Source organism: Trachypithecus francoisi, unplaced genomic scaffold, assembly GCF_009764315.1.
Source record: "Trachypithecus francoisi isolate TF-2019V2 unplaced genomic scaffold, Tfra_2.0 Lachesis_group0, whole genome shotgun sequence".
NCBI classification, from domain to species: Eukaryota; Metazoa; Chordata; class Mammalia; order Primates; family Cercopithecidae; genus Trachypithecus; species Trachypithecus francoisi.
In genome coordinates, this window is record NW_022681453.1 from 58,047,191 (window position 1) to 58,073,372 (window position 26,182).

The 26,182-nt window shown below is 40.8% G+C and overlaps 2 protein-coding genes across 2 annotated transcripts in view; both read left to right on the forward strand.

Moving 5' to 3' along the window:
* LOC117078145 (FYVE, RhoGEF and PH domain-containing protein 5-like) overlaps positions 1–2,710 on the forward strand; it is a 67,081-nt gene extending 64,371 nt beyond the window's left edge. Inside the window, 1 exon segment of the mRNA XM_033201637.1 lies at positions 2,632–2,710. Coding sequence (XP_033057528.1) covers positions 2,632–2,710 — 79 coding nt within the window.
* On the forward strand, positions 1,129–26,182 carry LOC117083294 (putative protein TPRXL). Its single transcript, XM_033210785.1, has 2 exons — positions 1,129–1,618; positions 24,438–26,182. The coding sequence occupies exon 2, from the start codon at positions 24,596–24,598 to the stop codon at positions 25,184–25,186; it is 591 nt and encodes a 196-aa protein (XP_033066676.1). The 5' UTR covers positions 1,129–1,618; positions 24,438–24,595; the 3' UTR covers positions 25,187–26,182.

Consider the following 26,182-nt stretch of genomic DNA (forward strand, 5'->3'; position numbering starts at 1 on the left):
ATTTTCCAAACTTTCAGATTTCTCTTCCTAGGAATGCCAATTAAATTTCTTAGGTTTGGTCATTTAACATAATACCAAACTTCTTGGAGACTTTGTTCATGTTTTTGTATTATTTTTTCCTTTGTCTTTGTTGCATTGGGTTAATTTGAAAACCTTGCCTTTGAGCTCTGAAGTTCTTTCTTCTGCTTGCTTGATTCTATTGCTGACACTTTCGAGAACATTTTGCATTTCTCTACCTGCATCCTGTGTTTCCTGAAGTTGTGATTGTTTTTTATTTATGCTATCCATTTCACTGAAGATTTCTTCCCTCATATCTTGTATCACTTTTTTTACTTCCTTAAATTGGACTCCACCTTTCTCTGGTGCCTCCTTGATTACCTTAATAATCCACCTTCTGAATTCTGGCAAATCAGGGATTTCTTCTTGGTTTGGATCCATTCCTGGTGAGCTAGTGTGATTTTGGGTGGATGTTAAAGAACCTTGTTTTGTCATATTACCAGAATTTTTTTTCTCATTCCTTCTCATTTGGGTAGGCTATGTCAGAGGGAAGATCTGGGGCTCAAGGCTGCTATTCAGATTCTTTTGTCCCACAGGGAGTTCCCTTGATGTAGCACTGTCCCCCTTTTCCTAGGGGTGTGGCTTTCTGAGAGCCTAACTGTGGTGATTGTTATTTCTTTTCTGGACTTAGCTACCCAGCAGGGCTTCCAGGCTCCAGGCTGGTACTGGGGGTTGTCTGCAGTGTCTGTGATGTGAACCATCTTCAGGTCTCTCAATCGTGGATACCAGCACCTGCTGTGGTGGAGGTGGCAGGGAAGTGGAATGGACTCCGTGAGGGTCCTTGGTTTTGGTTGTTTAATGCACTATTTTGTGCTGATTGGCTGCCTGCCAGGAGGTGGCACTTTCAGGAGAGCATCAGCTGTGGTAGTACCTGGAAGGTTAGGTGGTGGGTGGGGCCGTAGAGTTCCCAAGATAATATGCCCTTTGTCTTCAGCTACCAGGCTGGGTAGGGAAGGACCATGAGGTGGTGGCGGAGTTAGGCATGTCTGAGCTCAAACTCTCCGTGGGCGTGGCTTGCTGTGGTTGCTGTAGGGGATGGAGGTGTGGTTCTCAGATCGATGGAGTTATGTTCCCAGGAGGAATATGGTTGCCTCTACTGTGTCATGCAGGTTGTCAGGGAAGTTGGGGAAAGCCAGCAGTTAAGGCCTCACCCAGTTCCCGCACAACCCAAAAGGCTAGTCTCAGTCCCACTGTGCCCTTTCCAATAGCAGTGAGTTTGTTTCTATGCTATGTGTGAACAGGACTGAGACCTTGCCCCAGGCTACCAGCCTCCCAGCTGAGAAAGCAAGCAGGGCTTTCATGCCTCCCTGCCTGTCGAGTCTGCACATGGGTTTCACACCCTCCCCTGTGTTCTGGCCAGGACGTTCAGTTGGAATTGTTACAGAGTTCAGCTGGAGGTCTCCTTCTCCCTGTGGCCTTTTCCCAGTTCCTCTGGCAGCCCTCCTCAAGGACCCCTATGAGATAAGTCAGAAGTGGCTTTCCTAGGGACGCAGAGAACCCACAGGGCTTTTCCCACTGCTTCCTGTATTTTGCTTGGCTCTCTAAATTGAATGAGTTGCAGGTAAGGTCAAATCTTTCTCCTGTGATCTGTATCTTCGGGTTCCCCAGGTAAGGTGTGTGTTTGGGGTGGATGATCCCCCTTTCCTACTTTCACAATTTGGGCACTCACAGTATTTGGCTGTCTCCTGGGCCCTGCAGGAGCAATCTACTTCCTTCAGAGGGTCTGTGGATTCTCTCGGCTTTCCTAGTATGTTCCTGCAGAAGTGCTGGAGCAAAAGTTCATGATGCGAGTTTCCACATGCTGCTGTGTCCGAGTGGAAGCTGCAATTCAGTCCTGCCTCCTATCTGCCATTTTTACTTCTACTTAATACTTTCTAAACATATAACTGAATACTGGTTTCAGATATGTAAAAGTGTATTATTATATTGTGTTTTCTTAATTTTACGATTAAACTTTTGCGTTATCTATTTTGTTAGAGAGATTTGATTTTTAAAAATCAACTTGTTTTTTAATTTCCATTTTATTTTTAGTTTTCCTTATAGTTTGTCTTAATGCTTTATCGTAACACTTTTGTTATGATATCGAATAGTTTGATATTAGTGTTCTAGAATTAGGGGTTTGATTGTATTCCTTGAAATTTGGCTTGGATTTCTTTATTTGTTTCACTTGAGAGTTTGGGAGCCTAAAGGTTTTGTTAACATTCATTATGATGTGTCTTGATGATCTGATTATGATTAATCTTATGTCATTTAATAAACTGTGTGTGAGGCCTACTCTGTCTGAGGCCTTGTCCTCTGCCTGACAGAAGCCGGTGGGTCAAGGCTCACCTCTGGAGGCCACTCCTGGGATGAGTCCCAGCCCCTCCACTCTGGTCGAGTGACCTTTGACAAGACCCTGCACTTCTTTAAACCTTGCTTCCATCCTCAGTGAGATGGGGACCCCAGTGGTACCCTGGTAGAGTTTGGCTGTTAGGATTCAGGGAGGTAATCCAGGAGGTGCGTACTGTACAAAGCTCAGAGTGAGTGCCCAGTTGTTGGCTGTAATGACAATGGCACTGTTGTGACTGCTCTTAGGGCTGTGGATCTAAAAGTGAAGCAACAGAGCTCACTCTGCATTGGGGACAGTCCAGATGCATGGGCAGCAGACACGTAGCAGATACAGAGGTCACTGCCCCTTGAGAATCATAAAAAGAGGACTCCCAGAATGCAGAGAACCACGAAACTTAACCATGGTGCGACCTCCTACAGCTGGGAAAGATGACCCAGAAGTAGGGCTGTTTGGGCTGCTTCTTGAAGAGTCAGTAGGAGTTTTCAGTTAGACGTAATTTTCTTACAGTATTCAGCTCTTAAATGTTCAGGGCACGAGGGATGAGCTGCATACAAACTCAGAATGGAGAAAAGCCACATATACTGAAAAGATCTGATCTCTGTAGGGCTTACAGGTGGAATAGGGTGACCCGGGAAGAAGGTTGTTCTATTTTGTTTCTCAATCCAACCAGTGAGTTTCTTTCTCATAGAGGAGTTTAGCTTCTTCACTCATCCATAATTGAGTGCATGATGCATGTGTATTTTTTTCCATTGCCTTTCAAGGTTGTATTTATTCTTGTTTGTATCTGTCTCTGCTTACGTATTTTGACAAACGCTTTTTCTTAGTATCAGGTTAAAATATCTTAGTTTTACTTGTTTTGCCTGTTTTTCTGGTAAATATTAATTTCACATATCTATGCAGTGCGTGTTCCAATATTTTTTCTTTCTCACTTTTCTAGTGCTAATAGGTATATGGTGAACTCCCTTTGAGGGATGATATAGAGGCTAATTTCAGAAAATAGCATTTCTAACTTTTTACTTACGCCTTGTCAAAAACTTTTCTATGAAATTTTGTTATTTTATCTTGTAGGATTCCTATTAGATTTTTCTTTACGATGTTCAGGCACACTGGCTCCTTAAATCTGTGCATATCTTTCTTTAGTCCTCATTTCTCTGTGGTTTCTTGTAGAGGACGTAGCCATGGGAATTTGTTGACACAGTGTGTCAGAGCTTCAGTTTTTGCTGTGTCATGTTTTAGAACATTGGACTAAAAACATCTGGAAATCTGTTTTCTGGTTTTGGCCCTGCCATAAACAGTAAAAATATACTTCCCAGTGGTTGCTTTCATATCAGACAGTTTGAAAGAGCTGTGAGACAATCAGTCAAGCCAGTGGGACTTCTCTGGTGCTCTTTTTATTAACCTGGAATGCCAGGGGATTGAAATCCACCAGGGTTTTCTGAAGCAGCTTCTCTGCAGCCCTGATTTCATGGGCTTTTAGTACATGTTCCATGAAAAGAGGTTCTGTGTCAGGTTAACTGGGATATCCTGTAACTTTTTAGAGACTTTAGTTTTTCCCTATGGTTCTTCAAGGGGAATATAGAGTATACAGTTGTGCTGTGTTTAACCACAGGAAAATTTCTGTTTATACAGTAGCCTGTGGGGCTGGAAGGGTTCCATAGAGCATACTTCGGGAAACAGCTAATTTCTAAGGTTTCTTCCAACTTTCAAGTGTACAGTTCTGTGACTATACTAAAAACCACTTAACATTATACTTTAAAAGAATGAATTTTCTGCTTTGTGAATTATATCTTGTTAAATCTCATTATAATAATTTTTAATGACTCTTTAATCTTCAAAACTACCTGGGATTATTTCTGCTTTTTACAATGTGGTCTTCAATTCCTCATTAAAAACAAACAAAAAACTCTATAGCACCTTGGCTGTTTAACATCCTTTACAGAGTATGTCATTCAATTCTAGGAAACTTTCAAGGTCACTTTGCTGATTTTGGCCTCTGTGTGTTTGTTTCAAACCCGTCTCTATCCACATTAGAACTTCTCTATCAGACTTTCTAGGTTTATCTGTTTGTCTTGAATTGCTGTCTTTTGGGTTGTGTGGCTGTGTTTGCAGGCTAGTGTATTCTGTACATCTATAATCTTTGGTTTTCTGGGTTAATTCTTGCATTATCCTTTTTGCTATTATTTTTAATTCTTCAATAACATCTTTTATTTAGATTTCTTCAGGTTCAGTGGTTAATGTGCAGATTTGTTATATAGTAAACTCGTATCACAGGGGTTTGTTATACATATTATTTTGTCGCTTAGGTACTAAGCCTAGTAGCCAACAGTTATTTTTTTTCTGCTTTTCTCCCTCCTGCCACCCTCCACCCACAAATAGGCCCAAATGTCTGTTGTTCCTTTCTTTGTGTATATGAATTCTCCTTGTTTAGTTCCCACTTGTAAGTGAGAACATGCAGTGTTTGGTTTTCTGACTCTGAGTTTGCTCAGGATAATGACCTCCAGCTCCATCCATGCTCCCACAAAAGATATGATCTCATTCTTTTTTATCACTGCATAATATTCCATGGTGTATATGTACCACATTTTCTTTGTCTGTCATTGATGAGCATTTAGGTTGATTCCATGTATTTGCTATTGTGGATAGTGCTGCAATGAACATCCATGTGCATGTGTCTTTATGGTAGAATGATTTATATTCTTTTGGATGTGTACACGGTAATGAGATTGCTGGGTCAAATGATCGTGTTGCTTTTAGCTCTTTGAGGAATTGCCACACTGCTTTAAGCAATGGTTGGACTAATTTACACTCCCACTAACAGTGTATAAGTGTACCCTTTTCTCTGCAACCTTACCAGCATCTGCTATTTTTGAACTTTTAGTAATAGCTATTCTGACTGTTATGAGATTGTGGTTTTAATTTGCATTTCTCTGATTAGTGGTATTGAGCTTTTCAGTATCACTGACAAGCTTTATGCTTGTTGGCCACATGTACGTCTTCTTTTGAAAAGTGTCTGCTCATGTCCTTTGCCCACTTCTTTATGGGGTTGCTTTTTCCTTATAAATTTCAGTTCCTTATATATGTTGGTATTAGACCTTTGTCAGATGCATAGTCTGCAGATATTTTCTTCCATTCTGCAGTTATCTATTTACACTTTTGATTGTTTCTTTTGTTGTGCCAGAAGTTCTTGAGTTTAATTAGATTCCATTTGTCAATTTTTGCTTTTTGTTGCAATTGTTTTTGGCATCTTTGTTATGAAATCTTTGCTCATCCTATGTTTAGAATGGTATTGCATAGCTTGTCTTCCAGAGTTTTTATAGTTTTGGGTTTTACATTTAAGTCTTTAATCCATCTTGAGTTGTTTTTTGTATATGGTGTAAAAAGGGAGTCCAGTTTCAATCTTCTGCATATTGCTAACCAGTTATCCTAGCACCATTTGTTGAATTGGGGGTTCTTTCCCCCATTGCTTGTTTTTGTCAGCTTTGTTAAAGATCAGATGGTTATAGGTGTGTGGCCTTATATCTGGCCTCTCCATTCTCTTTCATTGGTCTATGTGTCTGTTTTTGTACCAGTACCATGCTGTTTTGGTAACCTTTTGCCTCAGGCTTCTATAAGACTGTAGTTAACTAGCCACTTTTAATGAGGATTCACTGTATTTCCTGCCTAAGTTCCAAGTTGGGCAAACCAGATAGGAACACCTTGCATAAATGTTTCAAGTATCTAACAGACAGCTTACAGTAGATATACACAGTGGTTTGCAAATAAGATCTACTCTGCTTCTTCTGGTTCAAGGAAAATAATTATCTGATTGTTGCCACTTCAAGACCAAGACTGCTGCCATGCTAGTAAAGGGATGGGGTAAGGTGAGAAAAAATGCCACAAAACTTTCTTACAATTTTGAAAATGGTTTTGTTTTTTATTGGGTATTCACCTGATTGCTGTAATCAGGTGTAGACTGTTTTCTAGAGCTCAGATGGCGTTGTTTCAGATAGTTTCTGCTTAATTTTTTCATTGCTTCCCTGGGGAATAATAGCTTGGAAATTCCTAATCCTACATTTTGCTGACATCCATTTTGATGGCATTTAATTACGTGGTACCAAATCACTGGTTGATGAAAAGCTGAACCTAGCTGGCTGCTGTGTCTGCTAGATAGGGCCTCTCTACCCCTGTGGGAAGACAAAACTTTGCTGCTGGGCATGTGTGGTTATGACCCCACAAGTCCTTCCACCTGCTGCTCAGCCTATCTGATTGGCAGCCACAGATCAAGTGCTTTCTATTCCTGATCAGGGGCAGTGAGAGCAGACCTGGGCAGTGGATCCCACGTGCCTTGGCCTGGGTCAGCTCACACTAATAGACAAGTGATGGCAGATGGCACTTTTTATTGAGCCAAGAGTCTCCATGATCTGTATTTAGCCAACTAACTCCTTAATAATGTATTTTTCTGGGCATTTCACTTCTATTTAAACTTGTTTGAATAGACAGAAATTTTCATCTCTTTTCTGATTCCCTTCCTAATGAATTTGGTAAAATTGGGCTGTGTGCAGTGGCTCATGCTGTAATCCCAGCACTTTGGGAGGCTGAGCCAGGAGGATGGCTTGAGCTCAGGAGTTTGAGAACAGCCTGGGTAATATAGTGAGACTCCGTCTCTACAGAAACTCAAAAAATTAGGTTGGCATAGTGTTGTGTTCCTGTGGTCTCAGCTACTCAGGAGGCTGAGGCAAGAGGATCACTTGAGCCTTGGAAGGCAGAGTTTGGAGAAGCCAAGATCATGCCACTGCACTCCAGTCTGCGCAACAGAGTGGACTCTGTCTCAAAAAAAAAAAAAAAAAAAAAATGAATTTAGTAAAATGTAGAAGATTGAAAGTTATTCAAGATCAAATTGTCTAACATTTTTGCTTTCATGGAATGATCACATTTGAAGCCTGGGGGTCCCTGTACTACCAGGGAACCCTTTGGTTACACTGCAGTGATCCATGGTGATGTAATTCTCTTTTGTTGCCCTGGAGGGCTCAAGGATTAGATTTCTCAGTACCTCAGTCATAGAATCCAAAAGGTTTTCAGCTCCTTGAGATGTGTGCTCCATCTTCTGCAGGGTCTAGGCCATTGACCTGCAGGTCTGCACATTTATATCACATTTAGGAACACTGTAGGAATTCTTAGAAAATGGAAAGAAATCATCTCCAACTGGATTTGCTCTCTTAACTAATGGCCATAAGAAATATTTTAATATCTTGTTTAAACTGAGAGAGAGCTGGAAACGTGAAAATGGGAGAATGGAAATCACAACATGCATGACCAATACTACCTGGAAAGCACATGCTCCAAGTGGAGCACAGACCTAAGGATGCAGGTGCCTGTCACACATTGCAGGGAGAGGATACGCAGAGCCACTGTGAGCTCAGGGGAGGCACTAGGAAACTTCTCGCCCCAGAGTAGAGACATTACAAAGCATGCAGTGGGCTTGGACTAATTTGATCTTGGTATCAGAAGGAAAGAACTTGGTCTTGTCTACATGATTGTGACCCTTCTGATTCTTCACACAGATGTGACAAGGGAAGTTGGAGAAAATTTTGAGCACAGCTCTCCCCAGATTGCTATTATCCAGGAGAGAATAGAGTAAAATTAAGAGGCAGGTAAAATGTTCCACTGGTGACTCTATGATTCCATGCTCCGCAGTTGAATTTTGCCACCTTTCTATAGACACTACAGTTGCAGGCCTACAGAGCGATGAGCAAAGGATATCTTTCTGTAAAACGGTGCAGGTTCTTCACAGGTGAACTGAATCCCCTACTCATCCAACTGCGTAAATGCCTCTTTATTCTGCAGGTGTAGAATTAGTGGGTGAGCTGGGCCCTAGGCAGGCTGTGGATTGAGACCTGTCAGTTCTAATAGTGAGGTTTTGGTGATCAGCTTAGCTAACCAGCTCTAACCATCACCCACGGCTCAGAGGATTGTTTTCTTGGCAGTGCAAGGGGATCTTTTTCTATTTGATATGTTTAATCCTTTAGTGACTCATAAAATTAGTGGATGCTTTCCTTGAGAGATACTCAATTTTTGGTTTCCATTCACTTCTCAGACTAAATGACTTTTATTTACTTGCTTTATTAGTTCTCAAAGTTCATATTCTTATGTTATCTAGTTATTTTAGATCCAGACATTACTAATGTCATATTCCTATTTGTCAAGGAAGGGATAGGTTTTAACTGCAGAATTTTACTAAACATACTTGCTTTTACTTCTCTCATCTTTATCAATCAATTCAAAATATTATCTAAGAAGTCTTCTATAGTTTGAGTAATTTTTAAAAATTATATACATAGAAATAAAATAATTTTAAATCATTTAGAAGGAAATGAGATTCTTTATTCAAAGCACTGGCTTATCAAGAGAGTATAACCTTACATTCCCACAAAATATCTTAACAATTTCTCATGAAGACACATCTTACCCAGTTTTAATTTCACAAATTAATTAATTAATTAATTTCAGACAGGGTCTCATTTGTTGCCCAGGCTGGAGTGCAATGGTACCATCACAGTTTACTGCAGCCTCAACCTCCTGGGCTCAAGTGATCCTCCCACCTCAGCCTCCTGAGTAGCTGGTACCACAGTCATGCTCCACCACACCTGGCTAGCTTTTTGTTTTGTTGGTAGACATGGGGTTTTGCCATGTTGTTCAGGCTGATCTGGAACTTCTGGGCTCAAGCAATCCCAGAGAGCTGGGGCTATAGGCATGAGCCAACATGCTGGGCCTGACTTCTCAAATTTAAATTAATGGTGTCAGCACATAAGCATGTACCCTAGTGGCTAGAATATTTCAAATTAGAGACAGTGACTATGAGGTTGCAGTTGCTTTAAAAAATAAAGAAAACAAAGTGATGATGGTGGTGATAACCCCTTTTGTGGCTACCAAAGGTGTAATCTCTCAAATTTATTGAGGAGAAAATTGATGATAGTCATGACAATGATGATGAAGTTGACAATTATGATAATGCAAAGCCAAACTATGCTCTTTCACGTATCTCAGGTACCTCACTAGGTGCTGGATGTAAATCATAGTATTTGCACATCATCTCTACCCTGAGAGATATGCACAATTACACTGGTGCTGCAGATGTGACGATAGACATGCTCCCACTCCCTTCCTTCGCCCTGTAACCTGTCCACCCCCAAGGGCATAAGTGCCAAACTTGTGAGGTTGCTTCCTTTTACACTGCTCTCCTGACCACTGGCTCAGGTGCAGCGACCTGAGCATTCTTCACTAGTTTGTGGCCCATTTGATTATTCCATGTATCACAGACTGCCCATGATTTGGTAACTACAGGTTGCAAAATGTTTAAAGTGATTGCTTCCTTAATCAAGGTAGTAAAGGGAATCTTACCTATGTTACCTTTCTCCGGAAGGAAATTCAGGCTTCACTGTCTGCTTTGAGAGATTTTTATGGTGACTTTTCAAAGAAATGTTCAGATTGTTCTTTGACATTTCTTGCTCTGTGTTTTCTTAACCTATGCACTTAGCTTTTCTCTTGTCTTCTGCAATGTGTCCTCTCCAAATGTGACCTATCTCAGAATTTTCTTCCATGTTCTTTTTCCTGTGATTTATGCCATTATCTTCTGAATCTCAAGTCTCTCTGAGAATAGCTTGCCTTTTCCCATGTGTAAAATGCAATTTTGGGGGCTTGGCTCATTGGGCAAGCCAGGTCTCAGCATCTGACAGTCCTAAGAACCATATTTGAAGAAAGTCTCCTAGCTCATCTTGCTGATGGAAAGGGTTTCTTTTCTGTCCCCTTATCTCCTAAACCATGCTGTGCAAGTCAGGTGGTGAGCATGGTGTGGCACAGTGGGAGGATTCACACTGGGAGGATTTCTTTTAGCTCGTTTTTATGCAATGTTCACATGCTTCAGGAATTTTTTTATATATATACTTTAAGTTCTAGGGTACATGTACACAACATGCAGGTTTGTTACATATGTATACATGTGCCATGTTGGTATGCTGCACCCATCAACTTGTCAGCACCCATCAACTCATCAATTACATCAGGTATAACTCCCAGTGCCATCCCCCACCCCCGCTCCCCACAATAGGCCCCGGTGTGTGATGATCCCCTTCCCATGTCCAAGTGATCTCATTGTTCAATTCCCACCTATGAGTGAGAACATGCAGTGTTTGGTTTTCTGTTCTTGTGATAGTTTGCTGAGAATGATGGTTTCCAGCTGCATCCATGTCCCGACAAAGGACATGAACTCATCCTTTTTTATGGCTGCATAGTATTCCATGGTGTAAATGTGCCACATTTTCTTAATCCAGTCTGTCACTGATGGACATTTGGGTTGATTCCAAGTCTTTGCTGTTGTGAATACTGCCACAATAAACAAACGTGTGCATGTGTCTTTATAGCAGCATGATTTATAATCCTTTGAGTATATACCCAGTAATGGGATGGCTGGGTCATATGGTATTTCTAGTTCTAGATCCTTGAGGAATCACCACACTGTTTTCTGGTTGAACTAGTTCACAGTCCCACCAACAGTGTAATTGTGTTCCTATTTCTCCACATCCTCTCCAGCACCTGTTGTTTCCTGACTTTTTAATGATTGCCATTCTAACTGGTGTGAGATGGTATCTCACTGTGGTTTTGATTTGCATTTCTCTGATGGCCAGTGATGATGAGCATTTTTTCATGTGTCTGTTGGCTCTATGAATGTCTTCTTTTGAGAAATGTCTGTTCATATCCTTTGCCCACTTTTTGATGGGGTTGTTTGTTTTTTTCTTGCAAATTTGTTTGAGTTCTTTGTAGGTTCTGGATATTAGCCCTTTGTCAGATGAGTAGATTGCAAACATTTTCTCCCATTCTGTAGGTTGCCTGTTCACTCTGATGGTAGTTTCTTTTGCTGTGCAGAAGCTCTTTAGTTTAATTAGATCCCATTTGTCAATTTTGGCTTTTGTTGCCATTGCTTTTGGTGTTTTAGACATGAAGTCCTTGCCCATGCCTATGTCCTGAATGGTATTACCTAGGTTTTCTTCTAGGGTTTTTATGGTGTTAGGTCTAACATTTAAGTCTCTAATCCATCTTGAATTAATTTTCATATAAAGAGTAAGGAAAGGATCCAGTTTCAGCTTTCTACTTATGGCTAGCCAGTTTTCCCAGCACCATTTATTAAACATGGAATCCTTTCCCCATTTCTTTTTTTTTGTCAGGTTTGTCAAAGATCAGATGGCTATAGATGTGTGGTATTATTTCTGAGGGCTCTGTTCTGTTCCATTGGTCTAGATCTCTGTTTTGGTACCAGTAGCTTGCTGTTTTGGTTACTGTAGCCTTGTATAGTTTGAAGTCAGGTAGTGTGATACCTCCAGCTTTGTTCTTTTGACTTAGGATTGTCTTGGCAATGCGGGCTCTTTTTTGGTTCCATATGAACTTTAAAGCCGTTTTTTTCCAATTCTGTGAAGAAAGTCATTGGTAGCTTAATGGGGATGGCATTGAATCTGTAAATTACCTTGGGCAGTATGGCCATTTTCACAATATCGATTCTTCCTATCCATGAGCATGATATGTTCTTCCATTTGTTTGTGTCCTCTTTTATTTCACTGAGCAGTGGTTTGTAGTTCTCCTTGAAGAGTTCCTTTACATACCTTGTAAACTGGATTCCTAGGTATTTTATTCTCTTTGAAGCTATTGTGAATGGAAGTTCATTCATGATTTGGCTCTCTGTTTGTCTGTTACTGGTGTATAAGAATGCTTGTGATTTTTGCACATTAATTTTGTATCCTGAGACTTTGCTGAAGTTGTTTATCAGCTTAAGGAGATTTTGGGCTGAGATGATGGGATTTTCTAAATATACAATCATGTCATCTGCAAACAGGGACAATTTGACTTCTTCTTTTCCTGACTGAATACCCTTTATTTCTCTCTCTTGCCTGATTGCCCTAGCCAGAACTTCCAACACTATGTTGAATAGGAGTGGTGAGAGAGGGCATCCCTGTCTTGTGCCGGTTTTCAAAGGGAATGCTTCCAGTTTTTGCCCATTCAGTATGATATTGACTGTGGGTTTGTCATAAATAGCTCTTATTATTTTGAGATACGTTCCATCAATACAGAATTTATTGAGAGTTTTTAGCATGAAGGGCTGTTGAATTTTCTCAAAGGCCTTTTCTGCATCTATTGAGATAATCATGTGGTTTTTGTCTGTGGTTCTGTTTATATGCTGGATTACGATTATTGATTTGCATATGTTGAACCAGCCATGCATCCCAGGGATGAAGCCCACTTGATCATGGTGGATAAGCTTTTTGATGTGCTGCTGGATTCAGTTTGCCAGTATTTTATTGAGGATTTTTGCATCGATGTTCATCAGGGATATTGGTCTAAAATTTTCTTTTTTTGTTGTGTCTCTGCCAGGCTTTGGTATCAGGATGATGTTGGCCTCATAAAATGAGTTAGGGAGGATTCCCTCTTTTTCTATCGATTGGAATAGTTTCAGAAGGAATGGTACCAGCTCCTCCTTGTACCTCTGGTAGAATTCGGCTGTGAATCCGTCTGGTCCTGGACTTCTTTTGGTTGATAGGCTATTAATTATTGCCTCAATTTCAGAGCCTGCTGTTGGTCTATTCAGGAATTCAACTTCTTCCTGGTTTAGTCTTGGGAGAGTGTAAATGTCCAGGAAATTATCCATTTCTTCTAGGTTTTCTAGTTTATTTGCGTGGAGGTGTTTATAGTATTCTCTGATGGTAGTTTGTATTTCTGTGGGGTCAGTGGTGATATATTCCCTTTATCATTTTTCATTGCGTCTATTTGATTCTTCTCTCTTTTCTTCTTTATTAATCTTGCTAGCGCTCTATCAATTTTGTTGATCTTTTCAAAAAACCAGGTCCTGGATTCACTGATTTTTTGGAGGGTTTTTTGTGTCTCTATCTCCTTCAGTTCTGCTCTGATCTTAGTTATTTCTTGCCTTCTGCTAGCTTTTGAATGTGCTTGCTCTTGCTTCTCTAGTTCTTTTAATTGTGATATTAAGGTGTCAATTTTAGATCTTTCCAGCTTTCTCTTGTGGGCATTTAGTGCTATAAATTTCCCTTTACACACTGCTTTAAATGTGTCCCAGAGATTCTGGTATGTTGTATCTTTGTTCTCATTGGTTTCAAAGAACATCTTTATTTCTGCCTTCATTTCGTTATGTACCCAGTAGTCATTCAGGAGCAGGTTATTCAGTTTCCATGTAGTTGAGTGATTTTGATTGAGTTTTTTAGTCCTGAGTTCTAGTTTGATTGCACTGTGGTCTGAGAGACAGTTGGTTATAATTTCTGTTCTTTTACATTTGCTGAGGAGTGCTTTACTTCCAACTATGTGGTCAATTTTGGAATAAGTGCGATGTGGCGCTGAGAAGAATGTGTATTCTGTTGATCTGGGGTGGAGAGTTCTGTAGATGTCTGTGAGGTGCGCTTGGTGCAGAGTTGAGTTTTATTCCTGTATATCCTTGTTAACTTTCTGTCTCGTTGATCTGTCTAATGTTGACAGTGGGGTGTTAAAGTCTCCCATTATTATTGTATGGGAGTCTAAGTCTCTTTGTAAGTCTCTAAGGATTGCTTTATGAATCTGGGTGCTCCTGTATTGGGTGCATATATATTTAGGATAGTTAGCTCTTCCTGTTGAATTGATCCCTTTACCATTATGTAATGGACTTCTTTGTCTCTTTTGACCTTTAATGGTTTAAAGTCTGTTTTATCAGAGACTAGGATTGCAACCCCTACTTTTTTTTTTGTTCTCCATTTGCTTGGTAGCTCTTCCTCCATCCCTTTATTTTGAGCCTATGTATGTCTCTGCATGTGAGATGGGTCTGCTTCAGGATGTTTTCTAATAAAAATGATCTATTAGCACAGAAGTAGCTATGTACCTTTTCTTATAATACATACAAGTATAAAGCATATTGAGATGGGATGTGTGCTTCACAGATTCAGTTGTGTGTGATCCACACGATGTGGAGAGAGCTGGATGATCAGAGCTTAGTTTTCTGTTGTCCTGGTATTCCATGGGCACCACTCCATAAGTGGATGATCATGAATGTATCCCAAGTGTCACTTTCCAATACTCTAGAAAAAGTTTTCCAACTCTAACTGGGGAAATTATCTTATATAGAAATATAATTTCCCATCAGTTTTAAAGCAGTGATCCACATAAAACATGATTTCTTAAATGTTATTGCAATTCAAGGCACCTGAAGAATTCTGCCTTTTCTGTACACATTTATATTGGCAGGACTGTACACATTTATATTGGCAAGACACACACTGAGTTCTGCGTCCTCAGTTTACAAATGATTAAAACTAATACTTAGCCGGTTTTACAATGGTATGTATTTTATTTTTAAAACTGAAATAAACTGGATTGAAGTAAAGCTTGTGTTTCCCAGAAATTATACGATAGAAGGGAATTTCGTGATTATTTTGTTTTATATTTTTGCAACATCTTTTAAATGTTATATATTTAATATTTTTCTTTTTAAAGCATTTCCAGTATCAAGATATCTGTGTATATCTTATGACTTACATGAAATAGAACTACAGAAATAGGTATACACCATTTATAAGCACACAGAAGACAAGAAATCATTTAGTGCTGTGTGCTTAATAATTAGTGGGACCTATGAAGCTTAGGGACTACTGGGACGTTAGATTAATATTTTCTGTTTTTTCTCCTGGGCACATCAAGGGAGCAAATCCAAATTTTCTTAATGTGTGAATAGAGAGAACTTTTTTACTAAATTGATTAATAATTCAGAAAAGATTAACCTTTGCTAATGCTACTCTATGGAATTTATATTTTAGATAATGAAACTTTTCCATAGGTTTCAGACCAATTACCTAACTAGGCTCAGAATACATAAATTTTCATGGCTTCTTAGCATTTCTGCCCTTCCTTAATTAGCTATAAAACCACACTGCTTTAAATAGTTGTGAAAATTAGCCTTACACACTTGATTTTCAGAGGATAAAATTGTAGGAATATGTTACTGGTCCCATTTTGCGTGTTATGTACCCCATATCTATACACTGTAGATTAAAAGTGATTGAAAGTAAATACCTGCATACCATAGGGAAATACTCCATGAATAGGTCTCTACTAAATTCTCTAGTGTAATTGTTACAATTAGGACCCCTACTTTGGAAAAATATCATTGCTTACTCAAGGAAGACATGAAAGCCTGGATTTCTATGGGGAATCATCTCTCAGGGTGAGGGTGGATACCTGTTTTCTAATTAAAATACTAAAAAAGAGTGACTCCAAATCTATTTGAATTGTGCTTATATTTTCCACCTTGATTTTACACGCCTGACATTGGAAAGAAACATTTTGGAATGTGGTCCAGCTAATAATTGATTACTCACTTAGGCTAGGGTTTTGTGGCATGATAATAAAACATATGTAAAATGAATTTTAGAGAATTCAGAGAACTAAAATTTCATCAGAGACCTACAACCAGCATTGTTAAATAGAGTCTGCTATTTCAATGGTAACTTTTCCTCTCTCATTTAGACAGGGATCCTTGAAGAAATCTTTCAGAGACTTGCGTTAGCTTCCCAAGCCATGTATATGAGGAACCACATAATAAAAAGAATAGCTAGCATTTCTATTAAGATCATTATGTGTCAGAAAAATTTCCATGTTGGAGAAAATTCCATGTGCTGATGCATAGAATGTATATTCAGTGGTTGTTCAATAAAATATTCTATATATATCTGTTAAGTCCACGTGTTCTAAGACATGGTTTAAATCCATTGTTTCTTTGTTGACTTTCTGTGTTGATGACCTGTCTAGTGCTATCAGTGGAGTACTGAAGTCCCCACTATTATTGTGTTGCTGTCTATCTCATTTCTTAGGTCTATTAGTAATTATTTTATGAATTTGGGAGCTTTAGTGTTAGGTGCATATATGTTTAGGATTGTGATATTTTCCCATTGGACAAGGCCTCTTATTATATAATGTTCCTCTTTGTATCTTTTAACTGCTGTTGCTTTAAAGTTTGTTTTGTCTGATATAAGAATAGCTATTCTGGCTCACTTTTGGTGTCAGTTTGCATGAAATGCCTTTTTCCATCCCTTTACTTTATGTGAATCCTTATGTGTTAGGTGATTCTCCTGAAGGCAGCAGATAGTTGATTGGTGAGTTCTTATCCATTCTGCAGTTCTGTATCTTTTAAGTGGAGCATTTAGTCCATTTACATTCAATGTTAGTATTGAGATGTGAGGTACCATTTCATTCATTGTGCTATTTGTTTCCTGTGTACCTTAATTTTTTGTTTGATGTTTTTGCTTTTTAAATTGTATTTTCCTTTTATAGGTGCTATGTTATTTATGGTTTAAAGAGGTTCTGTTTTGATATGTTTCTAGGATTTGTTTCAAGATTTAGAGCTCCTTTTGGTAGTTCTTATAGTGGTGGTTTGGTAGTGGCAAATTCGCTCAGCATTTGTTTGTCTGAAAAAGACTGTATCTTTCCTTCGTATATGATGCCTTAGTTTTGCAGGATATAAAATTCTTGGCTGATAATTGTTTTGTTTGAGGAAGCTGAAGATAGGGCCCCTGTCCCTCCTAGCTTGTAGAAGGGTTTCTGCTGATAAATCTGCTGTTAATATGATAGGTTTTCCTTTATAGGTTACCTGGTGCTTTTGTCTCACAGTTCTTAAGATTTTTTCCTTCATCTTAACTTTAGATAACCTGATGGCAGTGTGCCTAGGCAATGATCTTTTTGCAGTGAATTTCCCAGGTGTTCTTTGTGCTTCTTGTATTTGGATGTCTAGGTCTCTAGCAAGGCTGGGGAAGTTTTCCTCCATTATTCCCCCAAATATTTTTCCCAACTTTTAAATTTATCTTCTTCCTCAGGAACACTGATTATTCTTAGGTTTGGTCATTTAACATAATCCCAAACTTCTTGGAGGCTTTGTTCGTATTTTCTTATTCTTTTTTCTTTGTCTGTGTTGGATTAGGTTAATTCGAAGACCTTGTCTTTGAGCTCTGAATTTCTTTCTTCTACTTGTTCAATTCTATGGCTGAGACTTTCTAAAGCATTTTGCATTTCTATAATTGTTTCAATGTTTCCTGGTCCAATGTTTCCTGAACTTTTGATTATTTTTTCTTTATGCTATCTATTTCCTTGAATATTTGTCATCCCCCCCCACACACACTTCTTGTATCGTATTTTTTTTGGATTTCCTTGCATTGGGCTTCACCTTTCTCTGGTGCCTCCCTGATTAGGTTAATAATTAACCTCCTGATTCTTTTTCAGGTAAATCAAGGATTTCTTCTTGGTTTGGATCCATTGCTGGTGAGCAGGTGTGATTTTTTTTTGGGGGGGGTGTTAAAGAGCTTTGTTTTGTCATATTGCCAGAGTTAGTTTTCTTGTTCCTTCTCATTTGGGTAGGCTCTGTCAGAGGGAAGGTCTAGGGCTGAAGGCTGTTGTTCAGATTCTTCTGTCCTATAGGGTGTTCTCTTGATGTAGTACTCTTCCCCCTTTTCCTAGGGATGTGGCTTCCTGAAAGCCAAGCTCTTCTGGGTCTAGCCATCCAGCAAGTCTACCAGGCTCCAGTCTGGTACTGGGGGTTGTCTGCACAGAGTCCTGTGATGTAAACCGTCTATGGGTCTCTCAGCCATGGATACCAGCACCTGTTCTGGTGGAGGTGGCAGGGGGTGAAATGGACTCTGTGAGAGTTCTTCACTTTGGTGGTTTAATGTTCTATTTTTGTGCCGGTTGGCCTCCTGCCAGGAGGTGGTGCTTTCCAGAGAGCATCAGCTGTGGTAGTATGGAGAAAACCGGCAGTGGGTGGGGCTCTAGACCTCCCATGAGAATATGCCCTTTGTCTTCAGCTACCAGGGTGGTTAGGGAAGGCCCATCAGGTGGTGACAGGGCTAGGCGTGTCTGAGCTCAGACTCTCCTTGGGTGGATCTTGCTGTGGCTGCTGTGGGGGATGGGAGTGGGGTTCTCAGGTCACTGGAGTTGTATACCTAGGAGAATTATGGCAGCCCCTGCTGAGTCATACAGGTTGTCAGGGAATTGGGGGGAAAGCCAGCAGTCACAGGCCTCACACAGCTCCCACACAATCTTGAAGGGCCAGTCTCACTCCCACTGTGCCCCCTCCTAACAGCAACGAGTCTGTTTCCAGGCAGTGGCTGAGCAGGGCTTGAGCACTTGCCTCAGGCTGGGAAAGAAAAGGGCTTTGGTTTTTCTCCCCACCTATAGAGTCTGCCTGCTGGGTTCACACTGTCCCCTGAGTTCTGGCCAGGAGGCTTCTTGCCCAGTTTAACTTGTTACAAAGTTCAGTTGGAGATTTTCTTCTCCCTGTGGCATTTTCCACACACCTCTGGCCGCCCCGCTGAAGGATCTCTGTGGTGCCAGGCAGGAATGCCCTGCTTGGGGACCCAGCAAGCTCCCAGAGCCTTTCCTGCTGCTTCCTCTACCCCTGTATTTCATTCAGTTCTCTAAATTGACTCAGCTCCAGGTAAGGTGGGAAACTTCTCCCACAAACTAGACCTTCAGTTTCCCCAGTGGGGGTGTGTGTTAGGGAGCGGAGGATCTCCCTTTCCCACTTCTTCAGTTTAGGCACTCATAATGTTTGGGGTGTCTCCTGGGTCCTGTAGGAGCAATCCACTTCCTCCAGAGGGTCTGTGGGTCCTTTCGGGATTCCTGGTTTGTTTTTGCAGTTGTTCTGGAGCTAAAATTCACAGTGCGAGCCTCTGCACACTGCTCTGTCCAAGTCAGAGCTGCAACATAGTCCTGCCTGCCATCTACCATGAAGATCCGCTCAGATTTTCTGTTTCTGTTAAAAAAAAAAAAAAAAAAAAAAAGTCATTGGGGCCAGGCTCGGTGACTCACGCCTGTAATCCCAGCACTTTGGGAGGCTGAGGTGGTTGGATCATGAGGTCAGGAGTTTGAGACCAGCCCAGCCAATGGTGAAACCACCTCTCTACTAAAGATGCAAAAAATTAGCTGGGCGTGGTGGTGCACACCTGTAATCCCAGCTACTTGGGAGGCTGGGGCAGGAGAATCGCTTGAACCCAGGAGCCGGAGGTTGCAGTGAGGCAAGATCGTGCCACTGTACTCCAGCCTGGGCAACAGAGACACCATCTCAAAAAATGAATGAATGAATGAATGAATGAATGAATCCATCCACCTATTTTTTTAAAAAAAGAAAAAAATAAAAATATATTAAAAAGGTCATTGGAATTTGATAGGGATTGTATCAAATCTGTAAATCACTTTAAGTAGTGTTCTGCTCCTAACAATATTAAGTCTTTCCATTTACGATCATGGGATGTTTTCTCATTTATTTATGTCTTTACTTTCAGCAGTGTTTTGTGTAGAAAGTCTTTTGTGCACAAGTCTTTTGCCTTTGTGGTTAAGTTTATTCCTAAGCATTTCATTCTTTTTGATGCAATTGTAAAGATAATTGTTTTTGTTTCCTTTTGGGATTGTTCATTGTTGTCTTTGCCCGTTTTTTACTTTTTTAATTTAATTTAATTTTTTGAGACAGAGTCTCACTCTGTCACCCAGGCAGGAGTGCAGTGGCACTATCTCAGCTCACTGCAACCTCTGCCTCCTGGGTTCAAATGATTCTAATGCCTCAGCCTCCCAAGTAGCTGGGATTACAGGCATATACCACTATTCCCAGCTAATTTTGTACTCTTAGTAGAGACAGGGTTTCACCATGTTGGTCAGTCTGATCTTGAACTCCCGACCTCAAGTGATCCACTCTCCTCGGCCGCCCGAAGTGCTGGGATTACAGGCATGAGCCATCATGCCCAGCCATCTTTGCACGTTTCTGATTGGGTTATCTTTTTATTGTTAAGTTGTAAAGGTGCTTTATATATTCTGGGTACAAGTCAAGCGATGTGATATAAAGATTCTTACATGGTTTTTTTTCCTGTTGTGGAGATGGTAGTAACTAATAATTTGCAAAAAGGCTTAAATGCAATTAAGTTAATAATAGCTAAAATTAATTTTTCTGTGTTTTGGAAGTTGGGAATGCCTCTCTTAGAATATAATGCTCATACTACTGTTGTTAATGGGAGTAGACAGCAAAAGAAATTGCTCACAATGAAGAAATCAAAGCATGCTTTAAGATAAATATGGATCTTAACATAAATAGCATTTACTTTCACTATAACCAACATTCAAAATATGACTAAAAATGGCATCTGAGATACCAAAATAAAGGACAGCCAGCAAATGCACTAATGATAATGTCATTTGGGAGTCACTGATTAGTGATATAGCTATCTATATGACGGTTTTTTACTTTAAACTTTTGAGCTCTTAATTTATACAAGATTATGGCAAGTTTTAAAAATCTATTTTTCAGGCTGGGCACAGTGGCTCACGCCTGTAATCACAGCACTTTGGGAGGCTGAGGTGGGAGATCACTTGAGGTCAGGAGTTCAAGACCAAACTGGTCAACATGGTGAAACCCTGTCTCTACCAAAAATACAAAAATTAGCCGGGCATGGTGGCAGCTGTCTGTAATCCCAGTCACTCAGGAGGCTGAGGCAGGAGAATTGCTTAAACCTGGGAGGTGGAGGTTGCAGTAAGCTGAGATCGCGCCACTGCACTCCAGCCTGTGCAATAGAGTGAGACTGTCTCAAAAAAATAAAAAATTATTTTTCAGGCTGGGCATGGTGGCTCCCACCTGTAACCCCAGTACTTTAGGAGGCCAAGAAGGGAGGATTGCTTGAGGCCAGGTGTTTGAGACTAGCCTGGGCAACATGGCAAAACACTCATCTCTACAAAAAAAAATGTTTTAAATGTTTTTAAATTAGCTGGGTGTGGTGATGTGTCTGTAGTCCCAGCTACTCAGGAGACTGAGGCAGGAGGATCATTTGAGCCTAGAAATTTGAGGCTGCAGTGAGCCATAATCGTGCTACTGTACTCCAGCCCAGGCAACAGAGCAAGACCCTGTCTCAAAAAAAAAAAAAGAAAAGAAAAGAAAAAAAAGGTTTTCCAAATACTCAACAAAATTAAAAGTAGAAAATTAGAGACATGAAGGAAAATGGTTGATAGGCTGATGAAGCATGATAAGGAATATGGAAGGGAAGGACAGAGAAACTGTAAGAGGGGCAGCTATGGGAGTTATTTGGTGTTGGGTAGGACAGCCCTGGCTGGCTCCGTTTTCTCGAGGACTTCATTGTAGTATAGCAGGAAGCAGTAATTTCTTGATGGATCAGCTTCATTGTTATGGATGTCAAAGACTAAATTGGATTTAAGAAGACATGAGTCTGCAATAACTCAAATTTCTCTAACGTTGTTTAAAAGAAAAATGTTTGGATGCTTACATTTAGAAACTCTCATGCAATAGAATCTTTCTTTGAATGACTAGGGCTTTGCTATAATTATTTTTCAGTAGTATTCCTAATGTTGAAAAGAAAAGGTTTTTTATTTCTATACTGTGAGTAAAGATACTGAATTAAAGTTGCAATTTCATACATATCCTTTGTTTCTTTCCTTTGAAATTCAGAGAAAGGCAATATAATTTTGTATGTAAAGGATTTTGATTTCTTAATTTTAATTTTTAGTATTTTTATCTAAAGGAAAACCAAGATCCTGCTCTTTATTACTTTCCAATTGCCTTGAGAACTAAAATATTCTCACTTATTCTGTAGTTACAAAAAAATGTCTACTTGTCAGGCATCTTTAGATCAGTGTCTCAACTTGCTTCTACATTTAAAATGAACCCTCCTTATCAGTAAACAAGCAGATCAACATATAATGTCTTCTATTAGACACTGTTTTATGGAATGTGGGGACATGTAGAACATATTAGCTGTGATTCCTGCCTTTTAATGATTTGTGAGGGAGGATGAGGTACTGTCTTTGATCATGTCCCATCATTTGAATTGCAACACGATGAGAACTCAGGACTGAGGTTTTCTTGACAGACTGGAATGTAAGGTTAACCTGACAAGTTGACATTTAATAGGTGCAATCATCAAGACATGCTCTAAGGCACTTTCAAAATCCAAACTGTACAAGGACGAAGATCTAGTTGACTTTAGAAGTAATATGATTTGTCAGTTGATGTGGTCCTAGCCTGGGAAATAGAAATAGAGACTTAATTGAGTGATTCTGCTCTAATGAGATCACCTTATCCACATATAATATCATTTGTGGATAGTGTTAAATCTTATTGGCAGACTACAGGAAGTGCATTGAACTCAGCAAGACCATAGGTATACCAGAAACCATGTCACAGGATAATGTACAAAGAGACAGGAAATGTTTGACCCCCAAAACAAAGAAATAGCTAGGCACAGTGAAATCATACTCAAGTACCTAAGGAGCTGTTATTTGGGAGGAGGGATGATTTTATTTGTGGCAGAACCAGGGCCACTTGATGGCCCAGGTGATGGAGTAGCAGGGCATTTGTCTTTGGGTCCAGTGTATTGTAATATTGGCTTGGGTTGCCTTGAAAGATGCACTAAGTTTCTTAAGATTGGAGGTATTTGCGGAAAGTATAGACTGTTACTTGTAAGATATTTTCTTCTTCTATATCTCATTTGTCTTTTTATTTTGAAAAGTTTCTAACCTATGGGAAAGTTTCAAGAATAATACACACTTGTATGTCCTTCACTTACATTTGTCAAATACTGACGTTTTGCCACATCTGGTTTAGACTTTTACATATTATTTGATGTTATTTATTTACTTTTAATTTTTTGTTGAGCTATTTGAGAATAATTTGCAGATATAGTGATGCTTTACCCCTAAATACTTCAGATCTGGCTGGGTGTGGTGGCTCACGCCTGTAATCTCAGCACTTTGGGAGGCCGAAGCAGGTGGATCACTTGAGGTCAGGAGTTTGAGACCAGCCTAGCCAACATGGCAAAACCTCATCTCTACTAAAAATACAAAAATTAGCCAGGCCAGGCATGGTGGCATGTGCCTGTAGTCCCAACTACTTGGGAAGCTAAGGCACGAGAATAGCTTGAACCCAGGAGTTGGAGGTGCAGTGAGCTGAGATCACACCACTTTACTCCAGCCTGGGTGATAGAGTGAAACTGACTCAAGAAAAAGAAAAAAAGAGTTTTAGATCTTTTAAGAACAAAACAAGGATTATTTTCATACATAATCACAATAATCAATTTCAGGAAATTAACATTAATATTACATAATATACATTTTGTATACAAATTTAGCCAGTTGTCCAAATAATGTTCCTTGTAATATTTTTCCTTTCATCTAGGGTCTAATTCAGAATCCCATATTGTATTTAATCATCTCTTTAGTCTCTTTTTATCTGAAACAATTCTTCAGCCTTTGTTTTTGTTTTTCTTGATACTGCCATTTATTTTAATTTTAATTTTAATTAATTAATTTATTTTACAGACAGAGTCTTGCCCTGTTGCCCAGGCTGGAGTACAGTGGTGCAGTGGTGTGATCATAGCTCACTGTAGCTTCGACCACCTGGGCTCAAGCAGTCCTTCTGCCTCTACCTCCCAAGTAGCTGGTACTACAAGTATGTGGCACCACACCTCGCTTATTTTATTTTATGTTATGTTATGTCAGGTTATTTTATGTCATGTTATTTTATTTATTTTATTTCCTTTTATGAGACAGAGTTTCACTATGTTCCCCAGACTAGTCTTGAACTCCTGGCCTCAAGTGATTCGCACACCTTGGCCTCCCAAAGTGTTGAGATTACAGGCATGAACCACCACACCAAGCCAATACTGACATTTTTTAAGAGGAAACCATTGTGGAATTGTTTGTAGAATGTCCCTTGATTTTGGTTTTTCTCTCTTCATATGATTAGGTTCAGGATATGTATGTCTGGCAGGAATATTATGTAGGTGAAGTCATATCCCATACTAGTGTATCACATTAGGGAGCACATAATATCTGTTCTATTGGTGATGTGAGCTCTGATCACTTTGTGGTGTACTGTAAGGCATCTTTTCCCTTTGTAATGAATAAATGTGTCAGAAGAAAAGTTGAGACAATGTCAATATCCTGTTTACCAATAAACTTCTAGTCAGTAGTTTCAGCATTCATTGATAATATTTGTTCTAATTATGTTCAGGAACAGAGCAGGACCCAGGATGCAAGACCCTGGGCATCCCGGAGGCCTTCCACCGTCCCCAGGCCTTCCAAAGAGACAGCGGCAGGACCGCACAGTCTACAACTGGAAACAGCAGGAAGTGCTAGAAAATCACTTTAAGAAGGAGCCGTACCCAGGCTATGACACACGACAAAAGTTGGCGGAGATGCTCAACCTCGGGGAGTACCAAGTGCAGGTGTGGTTCAAGAATCGCCGGGCCAAACGCTCTAGGGAGCGGTGGTTCCAGCAGCAGCTCCAGCAGTTCCAGCAGCATCCTCAGCAGCAGCAGCCCCAGCAGCAGCTCCAGCCCCAGCAACCCCAGCAGCCCCAGCAGCAGGTCCAGCCCCAGCAACCCCAGCAGCCCCAGCAGCAGGTCCAGCCCCAGCAACCCCAGCAGCCCCAGCAGCAGGTCCAGCCCCAGCAACCCCAACAACCCCAGCAGCCCCAGCAGCAGGTCCAGCCCCAGCAACCCCAGCAGCCCCAGCAGCCCCAGCAGCAGGTCCAGCCCTAGCAACCCCAGCAGCTCCAGCAGCAGCAGCCCCAACAGGAGCAGCAGCCCCAGCAGCAGTGACCCTGGCAGCAGCAGCAGCCCCAGGCAGGAGGCCAGAGCCCACAGAGCTCACACTGTTCCCCCTTTCCCTGAAGCCATGGTCTCTGCCCCCAGTCAGCCTGGCCCCTTGGGAATTCTCCCAGTGGTGGAACTCATGATCTTCAGCCTCCACCAGGCCTGAAGTATCTTTGGGTGCAGAGCCCAGGAGGGCGTTTGGCTGCCCTGGGTCTAGCCCCTGGCCCAATCCCAGCCCCATTCCAGGCCCACTCAAAAGCCAAGGCCCAATCCCAGGTCCAGGCTCCATCCTAGCCCCTGGCCCGATTCCAAGTCAGGCTTACTCCCAGGCCCAGCCCCAGCCCCAGCTCCAATTTTAGGCCCAGGCCCAGGCCCAGGCTTAGTCCTAGCCCAATCCCAGGTCCTGGCCCAATCCCAAACTTAGGATCACTCCCAGACTCAGCCCTAGTCTCCTTGTTACCTCAGAGCCCTTATGCCTCCAATTTCTTGTCAGACACAGTCATTCCCTGACTTCGCAGAGCTCTTCTCACCCCTAGACCAGTTCGAGGGATCCTTGGTCTCCACCACAGCATCTCAGTACCAAGATGGGAATGGCTCTACAGACAAAAAGACTCGGGCCCCAGGTGATTAATGAATTTATAGGGGGCCTGTGTCTGCAAAGTCCTGTGGATCCCGGTGGACCTGGAGTGGCTGGTTGGTCTACACCACTGGTGAATGCACCACCATTTACTCACCCTGCCACTGGTGGGCATTTGCTGTCTTCACTGTATGACCATCACGACTGGCTCTGCTCTGAATGCACCTGCCTCTCGTTTGAGTTCAGCCTGAGCATTTCGCAGCTGGGATTGGAGTTGCTGCTCATGGAGGTGTTTGGCATTAGTGGATGCTGCTTGAGAGCTTTTTACAAAGCTCTTTACAGAGCTTTTCCCAGCACTTCTGACAGTCAGCATTCTCTCTGACACAGGATTGTGAGACTTTAATGTTTGTGGATCCAATGGCTTATGACTTCCCTGATAACTGAGAGGTTGAGAAGTTCTCAGATGTTAATTGAACCTTAGAAATCTTCATAATGGGTCCATTTGTTTATCCATTTTTCTTCATTTATTTGAATGCATTTTTATATTCTCTTGATAATTAAAGTGCTACAAACACCCTCCAAAAA

Bases quoted from the DNA above. Each gene is read 5' to 3' on its own strand.
- LOC117083294 (XM_033210785.1), top strand. From the start codon at position 24,596: ATGACACACGACAAAAGTTGGCGGAGATGCTCAACCTCGGGGAGTACC.